General features: G+C 42.4%; 1 protein-coding gene across 1 annotated transcript in view; it reads right to left on the reverse strand.

The window, feature by feature from the left end:
- The window catches only part of LRRC27 (leucine rich repeat containing 27), a 715,038-nt gene that overhangs the window by 501,945 nt on the left and 189,016 nt on the right, over positions 1–24,077 (reverse strand). Inside the window, exon 3 of the mRNA XM_086922538.1 lies at positions 17,193–17,323. Coding sequence (XP_086778664.1) covers positions 17,193–17,323 — 131 coding nt within the window. The remainder of the gene's footprint in view (positions 1–17,192; positions 17,324–24,077) is intronic.

Here is a 24,077-nt window from a genome sequence, read left to right on the forward strand (position 1 = left end):
CTGCGCCGAAAGTCGGCGTGGGCCCCCCGTTGGCCTGTGAGGTCGCGTCAGTCAGTGGGGGCTGTGCGTCTCCCCCAAGATGGAGGCTCCTCGGCTGCAGTGGGGCGCCCCTTAGCGTTTCACTCGCCGTCCAACTGAGTTGCGTCCGCACTTGCGGCTACAGTAGGCCGAAGGCAGCACAGCGCGCCGAGATCTGTATGGCACCGAGGTGGTGTCCAGCAAGTTGCCGCACTGGTGTTGCCATCCGACAATGCTGCGCCGAAAGACGGCGTGTCCAGCTGAGTTCCGGTCACTCTTGCGGTACAGTGACTCGAACGCGCCGAGATCCGGATGGCACCGAGGTGGTGTCCAGCAAATTGCCGCACTGGTGTGGCCATCCTACAATGCTGCGCCGAAAGACGGCGTGTCCAGCTGAGTTCCGGTCACTCTTGCGGTACAGTGACTCGAACGCGCCGAGATCCGGATGGCACCGAGGTGGTGTCCAGCAAGTTGCCGCACTGGTGTGGCCATCCTACAATGCTGCGCCGAAAGTCGGCGTGGGGTGCCCCGTTGGCTTATGAGGTGATGTCAGTAGTGGACCGATGTGTGAATAGGTCGGAACCAGCACAAGGCGCCAAGATCCAGATGGCAAGTCCTGGATGTTGAGTGCCATAGTTGAGAGTTCTGAGCAGTGTTTGTAACACTGTCTGAAGCTTATTTGCACCTGCTGCAGCTTCACTATTGCCCTGGTGTGGCCAAAGATCGCCCATGACATAGGCGGCCGGCTCCCGGGGTCCGGCAGAACTTTTTTCCTTTTCCTTTCTGCATCTTGGCCCACAATCCGTTTGACCTGAAGACACGACCAGGTCCCTGAATGTGTGCAGGGGGACGCTATTGATTGAATCAAAATGGCGGCTTCACACAAAGCTGAGTCAAGCGTTGCTGTTGATGCTATACAGACAAAAATTGGTTTTCAGTTTGTACATTCTTCAGGATTTTTTTTTCCATCCAAGGCTGATTGAGAGTTTGTAGAACAGTGGCTTCAGATTTTCAACATACTACTCTTCAACATTCTTCCTAAATGTAAGAATGTGAGACTCACTAGGAGAACGGCTGTTTATCTTTCCTTTCAAAATGCTGCCAACAATGTTTTCTGAATGGAAGACACCATCTTGTAGCATAAAGGGCCGAAAGGGGTTCTGGTCTGGCCGATGGTTGGTGGAGACATTTTGACTATATCTTGGACCTGCCCGGCCTGGCCCAAAAATGGCGCCGGTATAAATGGGACTCGTAACTCCTTGTTGTGTACTGGTTGAACAACCTTGATATCACGAGATATGAATGCAGTTTTGATGCTCATGGTGGGCGGGGACGAGAATTGATTGAATATTTCGACATCCCTATTGATATTAAGTTCTGATGTGTTATTGATTACTGTACTATTGAAAGTTCGAATTAACGTCACCCATGGTACTTGCCCGCAAATGTATATCTAGATAATTTTTTTGTAAGTGGCCCTGTCGTATTTTAATTACAAAATGTACGTCCACCGATTCCGCAACTGTTAGACACCTTAGTTCTTGCAACCTAATGGCCCGCTCGTTACGTTCCTCTACAGTGTAAATGTCTCCTCATCATATACGATTTCAGTTTGCTCCGTGGCCGGCCCACGTGGTTATAGGCCCGTATTTGTATACTGACATTTTCACAATAAAGGTTTTTAAAACAAAACATGGTAGTAGTATTTACATTGGTAAAGTTTTTACTTTTAGTCACTGTTTTCGAATCAGTAAAAGGCAAGTGAAATAAAGCAGTCCAATTACATGACGGATAAAAGGTATAATACGTAGGAACGCAGTAAAGATAAATGGTCAAGGGCAGTTGTGTTTTCCACTCCTGCAACATAAAGTGATCGATAAGAATCTGATAATCAGGCGTATCGGCGACTAAGACAGCAGGCCGAGCCTCTTTTACTCAACGGCTCCGTCATGGGACGAAGAAACGCCCTTTTTCTCGAAAAAGGAATATATTTTACTTGCAGGACAGTTGTAAATTTTCCGGGAAAGTACATTAGCCTGGAACATTATAACATATATGTTTAAAAAAAAATAATGTTCGAAACCAATAAAAAGCGTAATTTTTAGGTCATATGACCAAGCTTTTCATCATTAAAATAACAAAAGTAAAATGAACCAATGAAAAGTTTTATTAACAAGTCACATGACCTGTTATGCTTACGTTACGCGCTGCGCGCCGCGCCCCGGATCACTTCCGGGTGCGCTAACGCGGCGTGTCATATAACGCATTACACGACAACGTAGGTCAAGAATATAGTCAAAATGTCTCCACCAACCAGCGTTCGGAACACAACCCCTTTCAGCAGTCCAAAAAGTTCTGTTAAATGACAACAGAGGGGACAGGCAACAAGAACCATCAGTCAAAGAGGGGAGGGCAAGTTCTTCTCTACCGGGTCATGTTGGGCCGCTACCGGAACTGATCGAATTGGTAGTCTACAGTGTTTCTGGATGTTTCAGACTGAAGCTGGCGTCAGCATGAGAGCACCACCATCTCGTAGCTCCGTCGTGGCCATTCCACGAGCAATCATGGCAGCCGCTCCCCACCAGAAGCCTGCGGGAGTCGGGGGCCCCCAAGACTTTTGTAGAATCTTCACGGCTGAGGGGACGCTTTCGAGAATGGGACCCAAGCCCTGTCAGGCAAGCGTCCGAGTTCCAAGGTGTCCCAGGGCCATTTTAGTGGACCACGCCCAAATCTGAAGAGCCGGCCGCCATTTTGAGAGTCCTGTGGCATCCGCCTATCGCTGCATCGCAAGAGCGGGAGCAACTCAACTACATGGTGAGCGAGACGCTGTAGTCGCAAGAGCGGGCGGTAAACAGGTGAATGGCGAAAGAGGCACAGTGTAGCAAAAGCGGGCGGAATGGCAACTGAAACGGTAAAGGGGCGCCCCACTACAGCGTGTCTTCAGGTCAAACGGATTGTGGGACAAGGTCCAGAATAGAAGAGTCATCAAAAGGCAAAAAGTTCCGCCGGACCCCGGGAGCCGGCCACCTATGTCGGGGGCGATCTCAGGCTACACCAGTGCTATAAGACTTGGGGAGGGGGTCGGAGCCAAGCGTCTTCTCCGAGTCCGTGCCATCACACCGCCCCTCGGGGCCCTCCGTCAAGCGGTTTAGGGAGGTACCATATCACATTGTTTTCAAATGTAGTCAGGTCCACAAACGGCCCTCACTTACTTTGAGAATAGTGAAGCTGCAGTAGGTGCAAATAAGCTTCAGACAGTGTTACAAGCGCTGCTCAGAACTCTGAACTATGGCACCCAACATCCAGAACTTATGCCATTTGAGAATGGCAGTGACATCGAAGCAACTCAGGGACCAAAACCATGAACGTACTTTCCTGTATGAAAATCTTACTTGGGGAGGGGGCAGGAGCCAAGCGCCCCCTCCCAGTCCGCGGCACCACACCGTATGTTGAAAATCTGAAGCCATCGTTCTACAAACTCAACCAACCTTGGATGGAAAAATCTAGAAGAAAGTACAAACTGAAAACCAGTTTTGGTCTGCATAGCATCAGCAGCAACGCTTGCTATCAGAGTGCATGAGTTTCATGCTCGATCGATTGAGCTAGCCGGATCGGGCAAAAAAAAGTATAAAATAGTTATGTAAATAGTTATTTAATAAAATGTTTTACCCTGTTACTTTGCTGGTGTGTTGTATATATTTTTAATATTTGCATAGGGTTTGTCGTTATTTTGGGCGGGGTGGGTGACGGAGCCGAGCTGTCTTGCAGCCCTCATGGTGTGGAGCTCAGTTCATCTCACTATTTTCGTATTTCTCATGAAGGGTTGTTCCTAATGTTTCTATTTTAGCGAGGTCAAAAAGAGATCCAATTAGTGGCCTACTGATTTTGCTCGATTACTTTTATTTTTTACACGATTTTTCACGATTTTTCACTATCTGCAAAGACTAAACAGAGTATTGCGACTTTGTGCTTGTTTGTAAATAGAGAATGAACCAAAGAGAATCAATTGTAAAACAGTAAATGCTTGGATAACAATCAATCAAATGGAGAGACAAGCAGGCACGACGGATTACAACGGGGGTAAAGGCCTGCGTTAACTACCCTTCACTATCTGCAAAGAGAGAGTACTACTAAGAGAAAAGAGGGGAGGGGGGGGGGCAGCGTTCAAAGCACATCAGCGTGCATAAACACGAAAAAGTTTTTACCTATCACGTACTTGACATTTGACAGCTTTTGATATTTGCTATTAAAAAACCATTGAAATTCACAGAAAAAACCATAGGTTTTAGGCCATATATAGTTAGGAATTTGCATTTACAAAACCTTGAAAATTCACTGAAAAAACCATTGGTTATAGACCATATATAGTTAGGGATTAGCCTTTTCAAAACCTTATTTTACTCACACAAAACCATTGAAATTTCATATATAGTTAGTTGCACTAACTATATATCGCGCACCCGCAATCCACTGCTGATGATGTCACATATTACATCATTCATGACATGGTTAGTGACATCACTGATGACATCACTGATGACATCTCAAATGACATCACTGATGACATCTCAAATGACATCACTGATGACATCACTGATGACATCTCAAATGACATCACTGATAAAATCACTGATAACATCTCATTTGACATTACTGATCACATCACTGATGATATCATTCATATGATAATACCATGAACCTCTTCAGACTCTAATATAACCTTAGATACAATCAGTGTAAACAGACAGTCACAGACTGTCACTCATCCATGGAGTTACTCACACACCTAGTCAGTCATGCAAAGAATCAATCACACCTCCATTTTCTCAACTATACACTTATACACACCTTACTTATTTAAACATATACTAACACATATTTACTCTCTTATACAATCCCTGATACATGTTCACAATGATCCATACAGCCACTCACACATTCACTGGCTCTTATGCACAGTTATTAATATATGTCAACTCTCACATGTACTGTGTTTTACATATGTACTTACTTTGACATGTAGCACTGAGATATCTATTCACTCACCAATACACTCATGCACAGTCAATCGCCCATACAGCTGTTTCCACATGCACTTTTGAACCCATACATATAGTGAATCAACTACTCACACATCTATGTACAGAGTCACACACCTCCCAGCCACCCATACACACACACTCAGTCTCCCATACAAATACTTGGACAACCAATCAATAACCCATACAGTTACTCATATAGCTACTGATCAACACATGCAGCAGTTTGTAGAACAACAGACATAATGATGCACAAATTAAGACAGTTTAGCCACTAACCCATGCACTCAGTAAGACACATTTAAACACTCTCTCATACAGTCAGTCATGCACCTACTAAATCCTTCTTCCAGACACTTATACATCCACTCATTCTTCAATATGTAAGACATATTTTAACTTTACAGAAACATACAGTCACTGGATGTTGTCATCAGTGATGTCATCAGTGATGTCACTAACCATGTCATGAATGATGTAATATGTGACATCATCAGCAGTGGATTGCGGGTGCGCGATATATAGTTAGTGCAACTAACTATATATGAAATTTCAATGGTTTTGTGTGAGTAAAATAAGGTTTTGAAAAGGCTAATCCCTAACTATATATGGTCTATAACCAATGGTTTTTTCAGTGAATATAAATATATATATATATATATATATATATATATATATATATATATATATATATATATATATATATATATATATATATATATATATATATATATTACCTACTGGCGGTCGCCAGTAGGTAGTTATAGTTAGGATTTTTTTGAATGCAAAATCTCAAAATTCTATTTGAATAACTTTGGCGCCGGTTGACGAATCTGCCTGAAAATTTCCTCAAAATGGCCTCGTCGAGCTCCGGTCCTTCACTGAAAGGAGGGGATGCGTCAAGCGGGGGCCGAGATAAAAAGGGGGTCCCAAAACGCGTTTTTCCCATGTTAATTTCCATAGGGCGGTCGAACTCACTTTTAGCCCGAACGGCTGAATGGATTTACACCAAACTTGGCAAAATTGTAGGGACTGGTAGCCCGATGTGCCTTTGCTATGTCTCAAGATATGTGCTCCAGTGGATTTTGAGTAATTTAGGTTCCAAAAAATATATATATCTATAGGCGCGCCCCGGTACGTGCACCGGGAAGCGCACCGGGCGTGCAACGCGACTTATGCATGGAAAGCTGATTGGCTCATGGGTGTCTGTAAACATTCGAAACAGTCCGGAGCGGCCGCCATCTTGTGTCTTGGTAGGATCGAGACACAAGAGGTGGTATAAAAAAAAGGGGGAAATGACTATAAGGGGGCAGGGTAGACCCCCCCCTGACCCCCTAGGTTTGATGTGGGGGCTATAATAGGGTCGATTTGCGCGGGGAGAGTGCCCGGTACGCGCACCGGGGAGCGAAGCATGGGGAAAATCCAGGGCCTTATTTATGAAGGCCTTGCAACAGTTTTGCGCCGCTGGTGCGTCACTTTTTGTGATGCACCAGCGGTGTAAAAAATGCGCCTCGTTGCGCCATATTTAAAAAGTGACGCATCTAGGTAGATGTGTCACTTTTTAAACCCCTGCGCCACATTATACCTGTGTCAGGTATAATATATGCAGAGGGGGCTTTCCCCCGCAAAAAGCCTCGTAATAGTGACGCAGTGATATCTATGAGATTTCACTACGTCACTTTTAGGACGCTGTTGCGTCAAAATCTTGCGCCTGCCTCACAGCAGGCGTAAGACTTACGCAAGCCCTTTCACATGGGGCTTTCCCCATGTGAAAGGACGCATTACTGGAGTTGCGTCACTTTTGTGACACACTCCAGCAATGCGTCACTTTTGCGCTTCCAGATACGTCAGAAATACTGACGTATCTGTAACTCCTTGCGACATGATGCGTCATACATTAAATATGACGCATCAGGAATGTCGTAAGGAGTGCGCACTGAAAAGTGACGCATCTCTGTTTTTACGCAGCGATGCGTCACTTTTCATAAATGAGGTCCCCAGTTTATTCACGGTGTCACCTCTACGACCCTTTCTTGCGTCAATACGTCCCTTTTGCATACATTACACCTGCCGTAGGAATAATGTGGCGCAGGGGCTTACAAAGTGACGCAACTACCTAGATGCGTCACTTTGTAAATATGACTGAATAAGGTGCATTTTTTACAGCACTGGTGCGTCACAAAAAGTGACGCACCGGTGGCGTTAAAGTGACGCATGGCCTCATAAATGAGTCCTTCAGTCTTATACTCATGCGTCATATTAAATTTATGACGTATTATGTTGGAAGTTCTTACAGATACGTCAGTATTTCAGACGTATCTGTAAGCGCAAAAGTGATGTATTGCTGGAGTGTGTCTCAAAAATGATGCAAATCCAGCAATGCATTCTTTCACATGGGGCCAGGCCCCATGTGAAAGGGCCTGCATGTCTGCTGTGAAACAGGCGTAATATTTGGACGCAACAGCGTCATAAAAGTGACGCAGTGATATCTCATAGATTTTACTGCGTCACCTCTACGACCCTTTCTTGAGTCAATACGTCCCTTTTGCATACATTACACCTGACGTAGGAATAATGTGGCGCAGGGGCTTACAAAGTGACGCATCTACCTAGATGCGCCACTTTGTAAATATGACTGAATAAGGTGCATTTTTTACTGTACTGATGCGTCACAAAAAGTGACGCTCTGGTGGCGTTAAAGTGACGCATGGCTTCATAAATAAGGCCTTCAGTCTTCAACTCCAACAATGCATCTTTTCTTACCCTTCCACACCACCGTTCCTTTTCAACATTTTCTTTGAATGTCCACATTCCCCATATTCACTCTTCTTCTCCTTACTTTCCTTCCCAACACTCACCTTCTTTCAGCCCCCCTACTTCACTTCCTTTCTCCTCTCATACCTTTCTGTTCTTTCTTACTCATTTTCCTTTCCATTATCAATGCACTCCATTTCACTTACTCTTTTTCATTTTTTTAAGAATATAGCTCTTTGTTGAGAATTGGAGGTAGTTCTGAAAAGAACTTTTTTTTCTTCTTTTTTTTAAGAACAGAAACAAAAACAGGGAATGGAAACTGCTCAACAGGAGCAAAAAAAACAAAAAAAATTAGGGCTGGGAACGGCAGTGATGGTTCTCCAATGCTCGAACCATGAGCAGGACACTTTGCTCCCCATAGGTAAGGAGTTGATCGCAGTATCTGCATTTCAGGACAGCATTGTTGAAAGCAGGTTGAATATTTGGAACAAGCTCCTGCGATCGCCCCCTCCCAGAAGTAGTTGCTCCTCCGGTGGATGTAGAGGCCCCATCACTGGGAACCTTTTGTGCCAGAGCCCTGACACTTTCCCGGGCAAAATTCTGGGGGTGCCTCCTCTCCACATGCCGTATCATTGTAAAGTTCCCAAACGAATATTTCTTTTTGGGGTCACCCCGTGACAGGACTTGTTTGCAGATCCTGCACTCCACTTTTGGAGCATTCACCTTTTTCTGGTTAGGTGGTATTGAAAAAAAATTCCAAATGAAATGCTCCTTCACCTTTGGCTGAGGAGGCTCTTCATCGATGAATTCAGGATCATCATCACTGCTGGATTCTCTGGCAGCCATGGTAGACCAAGAAAGATCCAAGAGCAAAAAACAGGTCTTTCAGTCACAAAAGTGAAAGAAGTGAAGGAAATGGGTGAGGATTTCATTCTTTGTAAAAAAAAACTGTTAGCAACCAATGAAAAGTGTTATTTTAAGGTCACATGACTTGACGCGCTGACGCTGCGCGCACCGGAGCACTTCCGGGGCGCATACGCGGCGCAAACGTAGGCGCTTCCGGGGCGCATACGCGGCGCGAACGTAGGCGCTTCCGGGGGCGCTTACGCGGCGTGCTGAAGTGACGTTTTGATAGTTTCACGGAAATGCAAAATCATTTTCATTTCCTTATTTAAAAAAAACTGCTTTTATATGTATGGTACTAAATGTCTTGCGTTAATATTTCGTTTTCATCCATATTTTTTTTCACGAACGAAAGTAGTGCTCTGGGTGCGCTTTCCGGAGAGCTTACCGGAGCGCGCACCCAGAGCGCCCCAGGAAAAAATTATAAAAAAATAAATAAATAATAATAATTAATACTTAAACAAAACAGCAAAATGTAAAAAAAAATCATAGGTTAGAAACTCGATATAGAAAGGAATTAGCATTTAAAAAACCTATGAAATTCACTGAAAAAACCATATTTTCACACCAGTTATAGTTAGGAATTAGCATTTAAAAAACCTATTAAATTCACTGAAAAAAACCATAGGTTTCACACCAGTTATAGTTAGCTGGAAATTTTACTGACATAAAACCATTGAAATTCCCACGTTATAGTTAGTTGGACTCACTATAACTTGCGCGCCTGCAATGCACTGCTGATGACGTCACATATTACATCACTCATGACATGGTCAGTGACATCACTCATGACATCACTGATGACACCATCCTTGTGACAGAGTGACAGACCTCCTTTCAGTGTAATGTAAGCCTTGAAACACATATTCAAAAATAGAAATTAACATTTTCAAAAAAATGGAGATACCCATACCAGTTACAACAAACAATTCAGTAATTCCACCATCTATACACACATCCACTCATTCATCAAAAGTTCTATATAGTCACTCATACATATACTCACTCATTATATGTAGTGATACACCTATACATCCTGTTACACACCGACAGTCATCCAAAAGTTACTCACACACATATTCACACATGCAAAAAAACTATTGAACATCCATTTATTTGCATATACAGCTATACACACACTACCACTTTACTTCTAAGGAAACTTACACATACTTACTCTCTTAAACAATCACTTATAGAAACACATACGTATTTAAACAGGAACTCTTACAATCTCTCACTCTCACATATACTCACTTATATATATCAATACTCACATATACTAGATTAAAACATATGTCGTTACTAAAAAAGACAATAGTGAGACAGTCGTTTACTCACTAACATACACATATACACACTCATCCATCCATACAGTCCTGTACATATGCTGTCTTCAAAACACATACAGTGAGTCAGTCACCAACCCATACAGCCACTTATACACAAAGTGAAACACTGATACATACATTTCAATATTTAAAAGTTACTTGCTAATATATGTATTCACTAAGATACACTTAATAAGCCAGTTAACCAATCAATTTTTTTTTTAAAAAACATCCATTTACACACTTATTTAACCATTTATTCTTCTATCGTCCTTTACAAATACATATATAAAATAAATATGTTTTTTAGAAAGACACACATTCACTGGATGGTGTCATCAGTGATGTCATGAGTGATGTCACTGACCATGTCATGAGTGATGTAATATGTGACGTCATCAGCAGTGCATTGCAGGCACGCAAGTTATAGTGAGACCAACTAACTATAACGTGGAAATTTCAATGGTTTTATGTCAGTAAAATTTCCAGCTAACTATAACTGGTGTGAAACCTATGGTTTTTCAGTGAATATATATATATATATATATATATATATATATATATATATATATATATATATATATACACACACCAAGGTGTATTGAAGAATGAGAATGAGTGGGTGTATAAGTCTTTGAATGGATGATTTAGGAAGTGCATGACTGTCTGTATAAGTGAGTAATTAAACGAGTCTTAGTGAATGAATGAGTTAGTCACTAAGCTATGTAAATGTCTGTATCAATCTGTCTGTTGGTGTGCAAGCAGTTGCATGGGTTGGTGAGTAACTAAATGAGTGTCCATATCGGTTATTGATTGGTTTACTGAGTATCTGTGGGTGGGTGGGGGAGTGACTCAGTGCATGGATATATAAGTGCGTGATTCAGTGGGTGTATGTGTTGAATAGTACATCTGTGAAGAGCGGTATAGATGGGTGAGTGTGTGTATAGATGTGTTTATTAGTGAACGAATGTCTCAGTGGTATATGTGTAAGTAACTACATATCTGAAAAGCTGTATATGTGAGTGATGGATTAAATAAACGAACTGTATGTGAGAATGAGTGATTGTAAGAGTGGTTGTGTGGTTGTATCAGTGAATGTATAAGAGAGTAAGTATGTGTTTGTAAGTGAGCTTGTTTTTGAATAACTGTATAGGTGTGTAAATGGAAGTGTGATTGATCTTTTGCATGAGTGACTAGGTTTGTGAGTAACGCTATGGATGAGTGGCAGTGTGTGAGTGTCTGTATAGGTATATGAGTACATGTGATAGTGCTGTAATAATGAGTGACTGCATGTATGAGTGACTGTATGGGTGACTGAGTGGATGAGTGTGAAGACCTAGGAATCAGCGAGTGGGTATGTAGTAACTTGTATTGGTGTGTCTATGGTTTCGAAAATGGTAGTCTGTATTGTAGAGTACATGTATGAAAGGTTATATTATGGTGTGAGGAGGTGCTTCAGATTATCAAGTGGATGATGCCATCAGTGATGTAATTTGAGATGTCATCAGTGATGTCACTGACCATGTCATGAATGATGTAATATGTGACGTCATCAGCAGTGCATTGCGGGACGTGAATTATAGTTAGCTAAACTAACTATAACGGTGACATTTCTATGATTTTTTAAGATTGAAATGTCCAGCTACCTATAACCTCCCTGAAACCTATGGTTTTTCAGTTAATTTGTAAGGATTTTTTAAATGCTAATTTCTAACTATTACGTACCTGAAATCTATGTTTTTTTCAGTGATTATATATATACATATATTTATTATATGTACACACACACACATCAGTGTGTGTGTGTATGTGTGTGTGTATATATATATATATATATACACACACACACATATATATATATATATATATATATATATATATATAATTACCTAGTAAAGGCATGTGTGGTAAAGGCATTGTGTGGTAATGGATGCATGGTAAAGACATGTATTGTAAATGCATGCGTGGTTCCGACATACGAACATTTTAAACATGTTAGAAATTTTAATTTTACTCTCATTATTTACAATGTGTCTTCTTGCTCTTTTTATAATATACTGTGTAGTTGTTTTAGATGTACTGAGAAACATATTGCTCTTCAAGATATAAATACTTTAATTTTAAAGTGTGTGTGTGTGTGAGAGAGAGAGAGAGAGAGAGAGAGAGAGAGAGGGAGAAATTGTGAATAACTAAGTATATTTGTTACTAGGGTGCAGTTGAGTAGTGTTCTGCGGGGCTAAAATAGTCTGTCTTTCACATTCATCGTTGGTGCATTGAACTGGGATCACCAATGTTTGGAAAAATTAACATTGTAGAACGAAGTCACATTCGCAGTTTACACAACCGTGAACTTAACCCCAAAAGCTATTTTGCCATGTAGGCCAGGCTATGATTTTAGGTCTAGATTAGATTTAAATCTTTATTTGACATCTTTGATTTGGAAAGGGCTGGAAAAACTCATACACAGATACTTCCTGTTTAAAACAAAATCTAACTTAATGGTAAAGTCAGGATGTTGTTTATAATTTAGGCAGAAAATAACCTCTGTAAAAATGCACTTTAGTCCGCCTGAACAGAGATACACATCCTTGAATGGACGAGTTCATAACTGACTCAGAGGACAATGGCTTGCGTTTGAAATCCGTAAAGACCAATGGAGGTTAACTGCTAACCACTTAGCAGGGATTAAGCATGGGCGGAAAATCCGTTTCGCTCGCGGATTTTGCGGATTTTCGGTAAATTCGCAATCCGCGAGATTCGCGAATCTCCCGCAAAATCCGCGAGCAGCGGATTTTGCTCGCACTGTTCGCGTGAGTTCGCGGCTTCCCAGTACAAATTCGCGCCCGCGAATAAGTGCAAAATTGCAGAAATACGATCTTAGCAAAACTAAAACTACTTACCAGGTTCAAAAGTTCAGGCTCATCATTAGTAGCCATTTCCTGTAGTGCTTCCTGAGGGGCCCCTCCAGAGTTCAGTTGCCAGTTGCAACTATTATGTGACCCTGCTCTGAACCTCAGAATAGTTACACATATGCCACAAAGGTCCTGAATTACAGCTAAGGGAGACAAGCAGGAGCCAGGCTGGAAGTTCAAATCCATTAATCAGCCCCTAATTCATTATTGTCAGTTGGGGCAGGGCAGGTGTTGTAACTAATTTTGCAACAACGAAAGCACTTAGCAAGTGCAAAAGATCACTAATCAGGAAGCACTAAGGAAGCAGGTGCCAGCTAAAAAAATATTCTGTGACACATTAATCAGCCCCAAATTAATTCAGGTCACTTGAGGCAGGGAAGGTGTGCTTGCGTTGCCACAATAATGTACACTGACTGGACAACCAGGGGGTGCTGTGATGAAACAGAGGGTGGCATGGGTGGGCCAGAGGGTGGCATGAGTAGTCAGAGAGTGGCAGTGGTGACAGAGAGTGGCAGTGATGAAGAAGAGTGTCCCAAACAGGCTGGACACGTAGAAACAACAAGTTCGCGAAACTTGCGACCCGACAGGTAAGTTCGCAATTTGCGAAAGTGTACAAAACCCTCGCAAACTGGCAGAAACCCGCGCAAACACAAAAAAAAAATCCGCAAATTCGCGAGAATTCGCGGATTTTGCGGATTGCGAGTTCGCAAATCCGCAAAATTCGCGAACGCGAGATTCGCAAAATTCGCCCATGCTTAGCAGGGATTAGCTATCTAGGAGTAGACAGGAACAGAACAAGGGGCAGCTTTAACACGACATCGTTTGACTTGGGGATGCCAATGAGGGCTTCCTCTATGCATCCCCAGGACCCTTCTAGACAGTTAAGTGGCAGTCACAGTAGGAGGGAAACACAGTTTTGACCCTGTCAGGCAATGGAGTAGGCAAGAAGCTGAAGACAGGACTGCCTGATGGCAGCTAGATCCCGGCACCTTGAAGTGGGGTTACTGGATAATTTGACAGTATGGTAAAGAGGAAGTGCTGTTAAAAAAGGAGTGGACTGTGAGAAAACTGTTAGGATTGGGTGGGAGAACACATATATCCACCAGCAGTTAGTACACAGGATAAATCTACCAACTCCGCTGCCACCTCCTGAGAACATTCCTGTACTAGGGAATACTCCATCTGAAGAGAAGGCCTTGTTAGAAGAAGGATCCGGATCCTGCAGGAGATCCAGCTGGACAGACACCTGCATCCCAGAAGACTGTCCTGGGGCACTGGAGGCTGGGAGAACAACCAGAAGAAGCTTTTCCAACAGTTGGAGACTATGTAAAATAGTTGGCTAGGACAATCGACTTGGTGTGTCAAGACTTCGGCTCCCATGCATCACCGTTACATTGCACCTAGTTCCAGGTCCACCGCGAACTGTTGTCTTTCCATAGTGCTTTATTTCTTTTATTTTATTACACCCTATTTACCTGAAAACTCAAATCAATTGTTCCCATTAACCTATTTGGGTAACCTTGGTATCATTTTTGAACATAAAATGTTTCTCTAGTTTTCTAAATTGGTTTGGAAGTTTTATTGTGCCATGTTCTTTACTTTAAAATTGTTGGTACTACTTTGACAATGCATTCACTTCTCCAGTGATTGCCTGCTGCTTGTGCCATTGCTACCAGGGGCTGAGCAGAGTTTGTATCAGAACTGTGTTTTGACTTAACCACAGTGGATGTATTGAGTTGGACAAGGGTGCCCCTCTACCAAATAAATAAGACCATTTCTGACACCTATTAATCATATGTTCCATAAATAGAGGGGCACATTTATCTTTTACTCCATACATTTATTTAGCTTTAAGCATGTACCCCTCTTCAACCGATGGGACCAGGCCCCCCAATTAAAATTGGAGACAATATATTGAATTGTAATTTTAGCACAGTCTTCAACACACCTTCATTATGCCTTATTCAGATGGTCATTCATCAATAGGCATCGACCACTTTCTTCTCAGTTTGTTTCATTGTTTCCTGCTTGACATATCAATGCTTTATTTCATCAGATTATAATTGTATAATGGTCTATCATACATCTTTGATCAGGTCAGGAAAGGTTTAAGCTTTGAGCTTGGCTGAGCTATTAATAGGGGAGACTGGAATATTTTATAAAGTCTTGGCTTACTTCTGAGTTTTGTTGGTTTTCAGGTGCATGGCAGACACATGGAGTGCCAGTAGATGGTCTTCCCCTAGCCGGACAGTAGATTACTAGCAAATTCTATCTACATGCAAATATCCTAGTATAAATGTAGTTGGCTTTATTATTGACTGTGATGCTGGAAGCAGGTAACATGATCTGGCCACCACATTTAACAGCAGGGACAGACAGACAAGAGCATAACAACCCACCTCAAACGTACCAAATCAAAGGATTGCTTATCAAATTTGAAAAAGCATTCATTGTTTATGTCAGAGAAACAACACACAGCATGCTATGCATAACAGGCAAAAACAGACAGGATGAGTAATGATGAAGAATGATGACAGAATCACAAGCATTCACTGAAAAGAGATTTACTCACTAGTCAGGGAAAGTAAAGAACAAGAAAGCAATAGGACCAATGAAGGTGAATGTCTCAAAGGCAGCTGTGGTTGCTGATCAGGTTGCAGTAGATCTTGACTACCAGATCATTATAATGTTAAGAAACTCCATAGTAGATTAAACTGGAGGCCAAAGCTGGTACTGTAAGAAGCCAAATGCCCACCAGAGATAAGGCTGAGAAATACTGCCCACTTTCTGAGGGCTTATTTTATGAGAAGACCAAATGGTCTGCTCCTACTGTATGCACCCAGGATGACGCTTGAGAAGTGCTGAATGCAGGTCCTTTGAAGTGGTCTCAGTGTTGCGCACCAAGTTCTGAGGTTGCACAAGCCTCCGTACAAAAGAGTAATAGGTTATGTGCTGTCAGGCATATCAAGACTAGAATTCTGCATTCATCACAGTATCTTCTGCAGCAAAGAAACCACTACAATAAGAAAGAAACCCTGTGTCAGGCACCCCTTCCAGCATCATTAGAGCACATAGTGTGCAGTGGGTGGACATGGATCCGCAATGCCAGGGATCCTCTCATAAAAAGCTGCACACCATCCAAAAGGTGGAAAGAGAACTCTCAACTGTGATAGTCCAGTTAGTGTGAAAAAAGGCTTCACAGGGGCTCGACTATAGCACATTAACCCTTTAATCTGCCTCCCACCCTGCACATTAAGGGACAGATGTAGGTGGCTAAATACCGGTCGGTAACACCGAAATTCGGACAATTTCAGCGTTACCGTCAGTGCAATGTAGGTGAGTTCATACCTAGATGCAAAATAAGGAATGATTCCTTATTTTGCTCTTGCATTTAAGGAATCGGAAATACTGATTCCTTAAATGCAATGTACGTAGCACTAAAAATAGTGCACTTGAGCCTTCAAGTTGGTGGTCAGTAGCGATTTCCTTTAAAAAACACTTTTTTGCTTGTTTAAATGTGCCATGTGGCAGACATTCATGCCCTTAGGGCATGTATGTGCACCACATGTGCACACACGCACATTTCAGGGGTGCAACAGGGTGTCCTTTGGACACCCTGGCACCCTTGAAATACCTCCCGCTGTTAGCGATTCGGTAATACCGAATCGCTAATAGTGAATATCTTCCCAATCATTCCTATGGGCCTCCTAGCACATAGGAATGAATGGCTAGGTATTCCTTAATAACGAAACTCAATTACTGATTTGTTATTAAGGAATGTTGAGGAATCGCTAATATTTTAGCGATTCCTACCTACATTCCAATTAGCGAGTCCTTATAGCGATTCAGTAAAAATCGCTATTAAGGACTTGCTAAATTGAAGTTACCTACATCTTGCCCTAAGTCAATAATAATTGGTGTTATATATGCCACTTGTCTGGAATTCTGCTGCTTGTAAGTGCTGTAAATACTGAATATATGGTACTGAATTTACTGACCTATGAAATGATACAAGATTGAGTATGCCTTGCTGGGGATTCACCCTCTTGCCCTCTATGGCACATTTTGTCACTAGCATGCATTCTGCCAACTTCAAGAAATTTTGAAACAAAGATAATTCCAATTATTAAACAATTGTCACATGTTATAGAGGAAACACAGGGGCACGAGAAAGAGAGGTACGAGAAAAAACTGTTAAATATTTGTGTTTATTTATAGATCTCAAACTGTCCTACCTGTGTGCCCCAATTCCCGAGGGTAAGCTTGTAAGTCTATTGTATCGTAAATCCAACCAAACAAGGTTTGCGAATTGTTGAAAGAAATCCTCAGGAACTCTGGACAAGGAATTTCCCTGCAGGTGCAAATGCTGAAGGAATAACAAGTCAGTCAGTCAATACAAAGTTTATTGTGTAGATAACTTAAAACCATGACAATAGAAAACATTTAAGAAAAAACACAATTATACAGAAGTAAAATAAAATGCTAGTTGTGTGTCAAAACCATGCAATATGGATGGCTTATTGTGCCCGAGGAAAGGAAGCACTTAGTATATAGACTTTCTCTCTGCCATCTTTCCTTTCCCATGTCTGTTATGAAAATAATGTATAAAAGTAAGATAAAAAACCTTCCATAAAATAAATAAAAAATTTACAACAACAAAAAAGACTCAATTATGGCGTAGGCTAAGTTTACTAGGCATCAATGCCCGTTATCCATGGGTTAAGGTTTAATACATAATTGTCTCAGTGCTTTGTATCGAGTTTTTTAGGAAGTCCTGCGCAGCTTTAAAAAATTTACTTATTCTTGCTAATTCAGGGGGGACCACTGTGCTAAAAATCCAGTTCATTGCTTGGTTGCATGTTCTTATGCTGTGAATTAAAAAGAGTGGCTTTAGTAAAGTTCAACGGCAATCAAGCAAGATCGGACAGCTGCACAGTAAATGTAAAAGAGATTCTGATTTGTAGCCACAGAGTCTGCACTTGTCTACTTTAGAAAGCAGCGGCCAGTTAGGATTAAAATCTTTGATTTGTAATGCCAGCATCCTTACTGCCAAGATTTTAGTCAGGCATGCTTTCCCTATAGTACAATTGAGGTAAGGTTCTGCCCTAAGTCCAACTTGACTTTCATTGTTGTATGACACTGCCAGGGCCCTTAATGGTGGAGTGGTATTCATTTTTTGCAGGTCCATGGTCTTGGAAAGTAATCTAGTCTGTTTTTTCATTATACTTTTGATTGCAGCGAACGTAAATGAAGAAGTATTTAAAGTGGTCAAGTCGATTTGTAAAGTTTCTACTGATGTCTTTAAGTAAGTGGACCATGGATTGATTTTATGTTTGAAGATATCTTGCAAAATACATTTCAGGGTACCCGGTGTTGCCGTAATACATCTGTGATAGTACTTTACAAAAGACCCCATACTTGACCATGTGATGCCCTCCAGGCCAAATTCAAGTCTCACCAAGGGTCCCCTGGTTTAACAGGGCAATCAATTTAAACACTCTTTTGTATATTTTTAGATGTAATTTTTCGATGGTGTTGGTGAGTTGACCTGGAAAGGCCTCACTGCTGTAGGTAATTGCGGATGGTAATACTGCCCTGAGTACCTTTCTAATTGGCGCAGAGGATGGACTTTCAAGGGCAGCGTGTAATTGACACAGTCTGTTGGTTATTAACACTGCCTTGTTCTTTATGTGACGCTTGTGTGTTGTTGATGCGCCGTTTGCAGAAAACCATGTGCCCAAATAGTTATAGGATATGGCTCCAGAGGTTTTTAAGGGATCCAGGGACCAATTGTGTTATTTTTTTTTTGCGAATGATAGAACCTTTGTTTTTCCTTCGTTTACTTTCAGTTTATTTACACTATTGTATAGATGGAGAGAGTTTAGTGCTCGCTGGAGACCTATTTTTGAGTTGTCGAGGAGGACGATGTCGTCCGCGTATCGCAATATTGTGATCTTTGTGTTGCCGAATTTTGGGGAGATTAGATTAGCATTGGTAAGCGCCCGCGACATGTCCGCTGTATATAAATTAAACAACATTGGAGCAAGGACGTACCCTTGCTTCAACCCTTGGGTGGTATTGATCTTCTTGGTTAGCGCAGTGTCTGACAACTTGACCCTCACCCAGGTAGTTACGCATAGCGATATGATGGAATTGAGAAGGCCGCCGGGAATGCCCCACGCCTGCAGTTTTCTCCAAAGCATGCCTCTGTCCACCAGATCGAATGCAGATGAATAGTCCACGAAAGATGCGTAGAGTGCTGGTAGCATGCCTCTGTCCACCAGATCGAATGCAGATGAATAGTCCACGAAAGATGCGTAGAGTGCTGGTGTCTTCTGGTTTGGTGCCTGGTAGGCAAGGTAGGATAGGGTGATTATGTTGTCCAGTGTGGAGGAATTGGGTCTAAAGCCAGTTTGGCAAAAAGGAATTATTGCGTTTGTTGTTGCCCAAGCCTCTAGATCTTTTAAGAGTATGGCTGCATAGATCTTAGCCTCAATATCCAACAAGGCTATCAGCCGATAATTACAGGGATTCAGTCGGTCGCCCCTTTCAAAAATTGGGTGCAATATTGAACCTCTCCAGCTGTCGGGTACTTGTTGGAGTTTAGTGCAGGTTGTAAACAGTGAGAGAAGTATTGCAGACCATAATGACGAGTCTTCACACAGTTGGGCCGGGAGGCCATTCGGGCCAGGTGCACCTGAGGATCTTATTTTGCTTAGTACTTTTTGAATCCTATTAATCGTAAATGTGGAGGCACTGTCCTCTGAGTCATCTGAAGGATCTGAGTATTCAGGCTGAGAGGCTCCTGTTTGATCAACTACATAGAGGTTGTTTACGTGCGAAGACCACATTGCTTCAGTGATGGAGTTGCTCCTTACTTTGTCTTGGCTTGTTTTGTTTTTGATGTATCTCCATAGGTCTGCCTGATTATGATTGCTCACGATCGAGTGGACATATTGCCAATCCTTTTCCCTCTGTTGATTTTTTTCCTGCCATATCAATTGCCTATGCTTTTTCCTCTGCCCACAAGTCAAAAAGTTAAAAATGGACTAAATCATTATTATTTTTTTTACATATAGTAAAGAAAAGGCAATATGCGGCATATAAAACAAAGGTGGCCGGTGACTCCATTTTTACAGACATGATACTTGGAAGACCTAGTTGCGCACATATGTCCAAGGTGGTATGTGCCTCCTCCACCTCGGTTAAGCACCTTTCAGACATATCCAGCCTTTCCGCATGCTTATCAAGGCGGTCAGCCCTTCTGTCCATTCTATATGTGAGGGCGTCCATTTTTGTGCCCAGAGAGGTGATGCCACTCTGAAGGGATTTTTCAGTCGATTTAAGGATACTGCGAATGTCCGAGTCAGAGTCTTCACTCACTGGGGGTGGCATCCTAGCGTTCTAACTTGTGGTGGCGCCATGAGATTTTGACCGCTTCTGGTCAAAGGTAAGTTTCGTCTGCGTCTTATCTCCTATGCCCATTTTGTCTGTTATACTGAGTCCTCAAAGGGGGTAGGGGGGGGGGGGGGGGGAGGATCGCCTTCCTTCGCTCCGTACACGTAAGGTCCTGCAGGAGAAGTGCGTAGCCTGGGGCTAACAGGTGAAATCCTCCTCTTCAACTGCTACAGCTGCTCGTAACTGTTAACTGTCTTTCTGGTCCCCCTTCCACATCAGGGAACCAAGCAAAGCAGGGTCAGAACTTGCTCCGCGCCATAAGTAGCTCTCAGGGGAGGCCCTTACACACTGACTTCTGTGGTGCAGATGCGCTAGAAATTTCACGCTCCAGACCTAGCATAATACACCATTGGTAGTGCCTGCCTGCACCTCACCCCTCTCAGCAGCTCTCTTTTTTTCACTGCCACGTGTTTCCTCGTAGCGCACTAGGTAGTCCAGGGGGGTGGAAGCGGCCTACTTCCCACCTTGCTTGGCAGCACGAGAGGGGAGTTCCTGTCCGATACGTGTGTATTACTGACATGGGCACAGAGGCAAAAATACGTTTAGAAGGCACATTGAAAGTGCGCCAAAAAGAGGTGGCACACTTTCAGTGTGCCTTCTAAATGCAGATCTGTAAAGTGATGAAAAGGGGTCCCATGGAGCCCCCAGACATCCCCTTGCAGTTGGGTGCAGTCACTCACAGCACTCATCTCCACGAGGATCTCTAATCCCTTTTAAAAGTGCAGGAAGGTTGCCGCCTGCACAGAGAAATACAGGGCAGCTTTAAAACCGCTGCTTCTTATTTTTCTTGAATGCCGTTTCAGGGGCAGCACTAGTTTGTGACTGCACCGAAGGTACCGCATTATTCCTGATAGAGTATACTTTCCATGTTTGTACCTGGCACACCTGCTTTAAGGTGGGCCATGGCACAAACTTGGAAAGTGCGCTCTATCTATAATATGGGCCCAGAAGGGCAGAAAGCTATCTTGTGACCAGCAACTTTGAGAGCCCACTGGACAAACTGGGCAGCTTTCTAAAAGTTGCCTTTCCTTAAAAGTGATATTAAATTCACCTTGGGCATCAAGTCGGGTTTAATGCCACAATTCATTTGATACTATTTGTAATTTTAATTTTAGAGTTTTATATGGCACCAACTAGACCCGAGACATCGGGTATCAGAGCGCTTTACATGAGCACCAGTTTCGTTACAGAAGGACACATTCATTTTTTGTTAGGCACGGGGAGATTAAGGGATTTGCCCAGAATCACAGAAGTTTTGCTGTTGAGTCGTCATGTATTAAAACTGCATGTCCTACCTTAGGTCTCCATAGGCCTTCCTTAGGAGAAATGTACATATATTGGTAAGGGAAGTGGAGGCTTGGCCATTGGTGGAAATGGCAAAGCCGAACTAGCAGTTTTAAAACTGCTTTTCCAGGCTGCAGGGCAGGGTAGGTGCCAGTTTGTACCTTGTCACACACAGGGTGGCACAACCAGTGCTGAAGCTCTTGGTGGGGGAGGGCTGTCTTACATGCCCCGGGTATCCTTTGGGTCCATATACTAGGGACTTATACATAAGTCCGCTTATACCAATTGGGGGCAGCCAATTCAACACACATTATGTAATGGATTGGAACACTGCCACTGAGGTCTGATTAACAGGCCGCAGTGCACCCTGAGCCAAAAAAAAAACAACAGCATCAGTCCACATGGTGGTAAAAAGTGTAGAGGGGAACCTGCAAAAAGACTGTTTCCTCACACTTTTTCTATATCAACTATTGTGTTATGCTCTTATGATTATATTTGTTTAAGGGTAGCTGACATGGCGTTCATTTCCTACTCACTATCTACATAGTATGTAGAATGTGCATGTCACATCCTTACACCATGGGCAGGATAGTGCTAGCATTAAGAGGGATTGACTTTTCATGCTGTCAACTTGGACTGCAAGGAAAAAGCTTCCTTTGCAGCATAAGATATATATTTTTTAATGTCAATGATTTGCAGTGTGCCAGCCAAGCTGACGTCACTGAAATTGAAACTGAAAACAGTCAGAGCCTAAAGGCCCTGACAGTTTTCAGTATGATCAGTGTATAGGAGCACATCTCAGCCCAATGTGCCCAATGCTGTCACCCCCATGTACCCAGAAGCTTTTATGCATGCAAGCAGACTGTGAGAGTAATCTCCCCAGCCTCCAAACCCACCAGCCCATATATCTAAACTGCAATTCCAATTTCCTCTAACTTGCCTTGGGAAGTGGCTGTAGTATTTGAGCTCTGAGTCAGCAGGAACCCTCCCATCCCTGGGTATATCTAAAACCTAGAGAGTTTGTAAATACTTTTCAGAAATGTACAGCTTTTGAGTTCACCCAGGGGTTATACACCTATTATTCTCTACACACTTCATATAGCTAAAAACCACAAAATTAGGAAATATTGACTACCACTTAAACATTTGCTAAAATGATGGTGCTTTGTTCACATCTTTACCTGTTCCTGAAGGGTTGGAAGATGGCAATTTTAACCCAACCAACCTTTTTTTATGCCCCTTGTAGAAAACAAAACATGACACAAGTACTTGCGCAGGATATTTTCCCATTTTACCAAAAAATACAAAATGTTACTACAGTTTTTGCTATTTTCTTGGTTTCTTTCTGTGGAATCCACCAAATCTGGATACATTTAGAATCCCTAGTATGTGAGAAAAAAAGGGCACGAGGGGGCGTGGTCTGACACCAGGCAAGAATGCAGCTGCCTAGCGTTGCTCTGCCGAGGACACAAGGATTTTTCAAGCGACGGGCGAAGTCATCGCCCCGCTACCTTTAAAAATGCGATAAATCTCTCTCTGAACGGTTCAGGATTCCAGCGATATATTTGGCACTCGGGGTGAGCCTATGCATTGTTATTTTTTACATTGCGTTGTGGCGCGTTTTCCTGACTGAATTCGCGATCGCCATTTTGTTTTTCTATAAATCCTACACGATGCAGTACTCATTTCGTTTCTCCTCACTCCAGCACGAATTTGATGAAAAATTTTGACAAGCTGCAATGTTTTTCGTATTACACTGTCCTGGACACCAAACATATCTTGCAGTCTCTTAAGTTCTTTAATACTTTGTGCAGACGTGGTAAGTCCTTATAACGTTTCTTCACAGCCAAATGTGCTGCGCGTCACCATGTTCAGTTTCACGTCCGCCATTTTATCTACGTGTTTCACAGCGTTTTTTGAGGTACCGCTGCATAATTTTAGTACCACAGACTGTTTTTGTTTTCATTTATTCTCTTACACTTATTCTACAATGGTCTTTTGCTTCAAAACTCGTGCTACCTTTGGTATTTATACTTTTACAGGATTCTAATGCGGACTTCACTATCTCCTGATGCCAATGCGATCATTTTGCTCCAACTCTACATTGATTGGCTTTGTGGGTTTATAATCGACATTACTGACAGAGTTATTGACTTTACTGCATATTTCTCTCTTGATAGAGACTTTTTATATTACTTTTTATTCCTCAGTGAGCTTTTGCTGCAATAATATTGCTGACTTTGATACTTCTACTACTGCTTGCTGCCATTGTTGCTGTTGTTACTTTTCCTTTGATATACATCTATTCTGGATTTGTAGTCAAGCTCTGTTACTGATATACTTGACAAACCTTTAACAATTTATACATGTCTATGGCA

Source organism: Lissotriton vulgaris, chromosome 5 (assembly GCF_964263255.1).
Source record: "Lissotriton vulgaris chromosome 5, aLisVul1.2, whole genome shotgun sequence".
NCBI lineage: Eukaryota > Metazoa > Chordata > Amphibia > Caudata > Salamandridae > Lissotriton > Lissotriton vulgaris.